At 37.6% G+C, this 4,547-nt stretch overlaps 3 protein-coding genes across 7 annotated transcripts in view; 2 read left to right on the top strand and 1 right to left on the bottom strand.

The window, feature by feature from the left end:
* Window positions 1–247: 247 nt before the first annotated feature.
* LOC108372565 (WD repeat-containing protein 61) lies at window positions 248–1,770 on the top strand. The gene is made up of 6 exons (XM_017628292.1): window positions 248–329; window positions 391–432; window positions 491–755; window positions 814–1,052; window positions 1,113–1,300; window positions 1,358–1,770. Exons 1-6 carry the CDS (start codon window positions 327–329, stop codon window positions 1,629–1,631), a joined length of 1,011 nt encoding a protein of 336 aa, XP_017483781.1. The 5' UTR covers window positions 248–326; the 3' UTR covers window positions 1,632–1,770.
* Window positions 1,667–2,606, bottom strand: LOC108372574 (protein NDUFAF4 homolog). 2 transcript variants are annotated; one of them, XM_017628302.1, is made up of 4 exons: window positions 2,381–2,606; window positions 2,219–2,310; window positions 1,935–2,157; window positions 1,667–1,879 (listed from the first exon to the last, which is right to left on the bottom strand). In XM_017628302.1, exons 1-4 carry the CDS (start codon window positions 2,523–2,525, stop codon window positions 1,761–1,763), a joined length of 579 nt encoding a protein of 192 aa, XP_017483791.1. In that variant the 5' UTR covers window positions 2,526–2,606; the 3' UTR covers window positions 1,667–1,760. The 2 variants fall into 2 exon arrangements, with proteins under 2 accessions (XP_017483791.1, XP_017483798.1); XM_017628309.1 differs by having other exon boundaries at window positions 1,668–1,857.
* Window positions 2,607–3,278: 672 nt separating this feature from the next.
* The window catches only part of wts (serine/threonine-protein kinase warts), a 71,942-nt gene continuing 70,673 nt past the window's right edge, over window positions 3,279–4,547 (top strand). For 3 of the 4 annotated variants that reach the window (XM_017628044.1, XM_017628035.1, XM_017628026.1), the window contains exon 1: window positions 3,279–3,805. The gene's annotated coding sequence lies outside the window, so the exon portion shown is untranslated. The remainder of the gene's footprint in view (window positions 3,806–4,547) is intronic. The other variant, XM_017628051.1, reaches the window with a different exon arrangement.

Genomic DNA, 4,547 nt, shown 5'->3' with positions numbered 1-4,547 from the left:
GACGTCAGCGAATGGGTGGATGCTGTCAAATCGACGATGAGAGGGTTAGCGGTCCGCGAATGGCGCGACCTTTATTTTCTGGATCGTGCATTCATCCTGCATTCATCCTATTCTTCAAGCAAGCATGATACATCGTGCTATTCAAGCTGCATAGTACTTATTGCTCTTTAAATGTCTGCATTACATTCATTTGCTCTTTTCGTATGTGTACATGTGTATGCGCCCTCCTCTCAAGAATGATAGAATCGTGATTATCCCGGCTGAGTGAGAAGTTTGCATTTTTATGAAATTATAAACATAACTAGAACGTCATCAAAATAATAGTTATGGTAAGTCAATTTTTACTCTCTGTTTGCAAAGCTTTGCTAATATGTTTTTGCGTTTGTCCAGTTCTCATTACTACACAAAGAGGAATCAGCGCACGATGATGGAGTAAGTTTTCCTCTGATTAGGTTTCGAAAGAACGTGTTAACTGACAATTAATTTATAGATCTGGTCTTGTTCTTGGGGACGACTGCCACCGGAGGAAGCACCTGCAGACAATGCAACCGAAGATGAAAAAGACCCAGATGCGAGTCGGGACTCTACATTTGGAAAGAAAAAGCCGGAGCCAGTTGATTATATTGTGACCGGGGGGTTAGATGATTTGGTGAAAGTATGGGATATCCGTGACGAAGATCAACTGAAGTTACGTCACACGCTGAAAGGCCACTCTCTAGGCGTAGTTTCCGTGGCAGTTAGCCCCGATGGCAAGAGTGAGTGTCAATAATATGAAAAATTAGACTTGTTCTATTGCAGCAATTCCATTTTTAGCTATCGCTAGCAGTTCTTTGGATTCAAGCCTGTGCTTTTGGGACTCGCAAAGTGGTCAACAAAAGCATCTGCTCTCCTTTGGACCCGTAGATTTGTGGACAGTCGCGTTTTCCCCGTGTAATAAATATGTGATTTCCGGTTCGAATGATGGAAAAATCTCCATGTATAGCGTAGAAACGGGGAAAGCTGAACAGGTGCTAGATCCACAGAACGGCAAATTTACATTGAGCATAGCATACGTAAGTGATATTGTAACAATGTATTAAAACGCAATCAATTAATAGCTATAATTTGTATAGAGTCCAGATGGAAAGTACATAGCGAGTGGAGCTATAGATGGCATTATTACCATTTTCGATGTGGCAGCAGGCAAAGTCGCACAAACTCTCGAAGGTCATGCTATGTCGGTAAGAAGCTTATGCTTTTCTCCAAATTCTCAAATGCTGCTAACCGCTTCTGACGATGGACACATGAAACTTTACGATGTGTATGTAGAAAATAAACAAGTTTTAACTGATAACGTTTGCACCTAATATATCTACAGTGCTCACTCGGATGTCGCTGGTACACTCTCCGGTCACGCCTCATGGGTGCTGTGTGTTTCTTTTTCTGAAGATGGCAAGCACTTTGCGTCATCATCTAGTGACACAACCGTAAAAATTTGGGATTTCGCCGAACGAAAATGTATGCATACATTCTCTGAACATGGTGATCAGGCTTGGGGCGTAAAGTACAGTTTGTCAAATGATAAACTTATATCAGTATCTGAAGACAAATCCCTGAATTTGTATAACATTCCGCCCAATGTGGTGGTCTAACTGCATTCGATAAAAATGAGGTCTTCTACATATATGTTTTGTTCGTAAAGACGTATATTTCTACTTAACCGTAATCGACTAAAAGATAGTGCTCGACGTTCACACAATAAAGACAAGTTCATACCCTCATTACTCTTCATTTTTTTTGTTATCAATTAGTTTCCTACTAGCTTGTGAGAGTACACGTTCTTTTTGTCCCCTGTCTGGTATGTACACATTAAAAGTTCTAAAATAATGCAAAATTTTTTCTGAAACGGGAAGATTTTTTAATCTGTGTACAACAGACCTTTGTCTGTGACTTACCAACAACATCTTCCTTTAATTTATAGTCTGCAGCGATTCGCTGTTTGGTCCATAAACTAGAATCGCTTTGATGGTCCGTTATGAACTGCATTGCTTGCCGCAGTGTGCAACAACCAGCTGCAACTCGAGTCGGTTCTCTGTAGCCGTATTCAAAATCTTGTGGAGTTTTACGACTTAACGGTAGCGGTTTACTGGGATCCGCACGCTGGGAAGCATAGTCAATCTATTGATGGTTTTAAAAAAAGTTAGTGCTCATAAAGATACTGTAATTTCCGTTAACCCACAAATCTATCCTCTGAAGTTACATAAACATTTTTTAGTCGATCATCTAGCGCTTGATCCTTCTTGTTCAGCTTTTCTACAAGCTGTGGGTCCACTGGAATTATAATAAAATTTTAGGATGTTAACATATAGTTATTAAGAGCAAAAGTTCCATCGATATTTACACTCAAGAGCTCGCTGCATGTCCTGAATATTGGACTCATATTTCGGTGCCGGTACTGGCTTGTCACGCTCCAATACTCGATGTGCCCTATTCTCTACATTAAAACGATTCGCTTTACGTGCCAACATCGACATGACCTTTCCCATAGTAAATTATATATTGTTTAGCTTACAACAAGCTAAAATGTTGTGTACCAGGCATATAAAATAACCTAATATGAAGGGTGATAAAACAGCTGATAGCAGTAGTGTCAATTCGATAGGCTTTGTAACCGTTCTGGCATATTTGTAAATCGATTTATAAATAAATTTCACTGTTTTTAAAAAAAAGCCAGAAGGGGACATTATAACCAAAGTAGCTCTCTCATATATCAAGTGCAGATGTGTGGCTAGTCATAGCGATAGCATATAAATTTTTGTTGATATTTTCCTTTAAGGGCCTGTGCCAAATGATAGAAAAGAGAAAATTTTGACGAATCTAAGTAACAATCTGACATTTCTCGTGGTGAATAAGAACGTCAGAATTTTACCTAGCTCATGGGGCTAGGTAAAATTTTGACAGCTTATAACCATGTATACACATAATATTGCTTGGCGGTAATAAGGAGTGAACATGAAAATGAAAGCTGAAACAGCATAAAAAAAGCGTACGTTACTTGCAAATTATAAAATAAATATAAATTTTAAGAATTTCAGCAACACACAAAAATAAAGCTTTCGCTCGAGCGTTTGTTTGGTTTTTCAACTGTCAAAATTTAACTCTGCATTTGACACAGCAAAATTCATTTTATCAAAGGCCCTAAATAATAAATTTAGGTATTCGATGGTCATGTGCAACCCTGGGTATAAGTCAAAAATCAACGAGTTTAAACATTTTTCAACGAGAAGACTTCAACGAATCGGCTCTCGCGGAACGTCATCTTGCATTTGTCTATTGTTCATCGTTCTTTGCGTGCGTCCTAAAGTTTTTTCTTTGTTATTATTTTGCAATTAGACGCGTCGCAATCGAACCATAAATATTGAAAAAACTTAATTTAGTGTGAAAGTTTGTTTATGTTCTATTTATAAAGTGAATTAGTGCAAGGTGAAGCGATGTAATTTCGATTTGAAGTTGCGGAATTTCAGTGAATTTTTCGAGTTCTGCTAGTCGTTCGCAATCAGTGGAATTCGGCTCGCGCCTGCCTCCGCTCATACGTTTCTCCAATAAGATTTCAGCGATTCCAATGAGATCTATTACAATAAATTGTTCGCTACTCGGATGTATGCTGTGGTCGCGTTTGCCGTTCCGTGTCCGTGTGGCTGATTATCCGCCTGCTGCTGGTTGCCTCGTCTTGGATTTGCCTCAAATGTAAACTTTCCGCACGTGTAAAAAATAAAATGCCAATAGTGTACTAAATGAAATAGTTTACCAAATACTTATGATCAAGGTGATTTCATTTTCCATTAGATTATTTATTTGCATTTCCTGAAGGAGGCTTGAATGCGTTTCCGCGACTTCGGTTCAAGTGCAATTTTGTTTTGGTTGTGTCAAATGCTCATTAGAGATGTTTACGAGATCCATCTATCTGTGGTCATAATCTATACCCGCCTAAGTCGGCTTAAGAAAGTATTGAGTTATATATGCCAACGTGAAATCCCCATTTGCCAGCTATGCTATTGAAAATGTTGTAGACGATCATATTTTGGTTTCCGCATAAGGATAACATTACTTTCCAAATATTTAAAACTTTTTTCTCGAATTCGGGTTATTCGACCTAGGCGGGTATTGCTTACGACCACAGATATTGGGCCCAGTAATTATATTCTTTGAGGTTTCTATAAGAATACTTCAATGCAGTTGAAAAAAATTAAGTGCAAGAAATGTACAGTCACTCACAGAAGTAATCATAAATTAGTTTTGTTCAAAATATTCGAAATGTTTTCCATCATAAATCTTTTAAGTTAATTTTCATTCAAAATATAGCTTATTCTATAACAAAAACCATATAATTTATTCTTGCAAACTTTGTAAAAAATTCATAAAAATGAATCAAACGTAAAAAATAGTCATCAAAATTTCAAACTTTGGCATAAATGCACAATACTACCAAATCTCGAATTAAAAAAATTCATACGGGGATCGATAGAGATCATTGAGGTGAGTGTAACGATGTAATTTTTTTTTTTGGG

Source organism: Rhagoletis zephyria, unplaced genomic scaffold, assembly GCF_001687245.7.
Source record: "Rhagoletis zephyria isolate East Lansing unplaced genomic scaffold, Rhagoletis_zephyria_1.1 Rzeph_scaffold_00074, whole genome shotgun sequence".
NCBI lineage: Eukaryota > Metazoa > Arthropoda > Insecta > Diptera > Tephritidae > Rhagoletis > Rhagoletis zephyria.
Note: the sequence above shows the minus strand (reverse complement) of the source record. Positions and strands in the feature narration are given on the sequence as shown.

Coding starts and splice junctions, on each gene's coding strand:
- LOC108372565 (XM_017628292.1), top strand. Junction 433..490: donor AATCAGCGCACGATGATGGA/GTAAGTTTTCCT, acceptor ATTAATTTATAG/ATCTGGTCTTGTTCTTGGGG. Junction 1,301..1,357: donor CACATGAAACTTTACGATGT/GTATGTAGAAAA, acceptor ATATATCTACAG/TGCTCACTCGGATGTCGCTG.
- LOC108372574 (XM_017628302.1), bottom strand. CDS start 2,525: ATGGGAAAGGTCATGTCGATGTTGGCACGTAAAGCGAATCGTTTTAAT. Junction 2,311..2,380: donor CATGCAGCGAGCTCTTGAGT/GTAAATATCGAT, acceptor TTATAATTCCAG/TGGACCCACAGCTTGTAGAA. Junction 1,880..1,934: donor ATTAAAGGAAGATGTTGTTG/GTAAGTCACAGA, acceptor TTCCCGTTTCAG/AAAAAATTTTGCATTATTTT.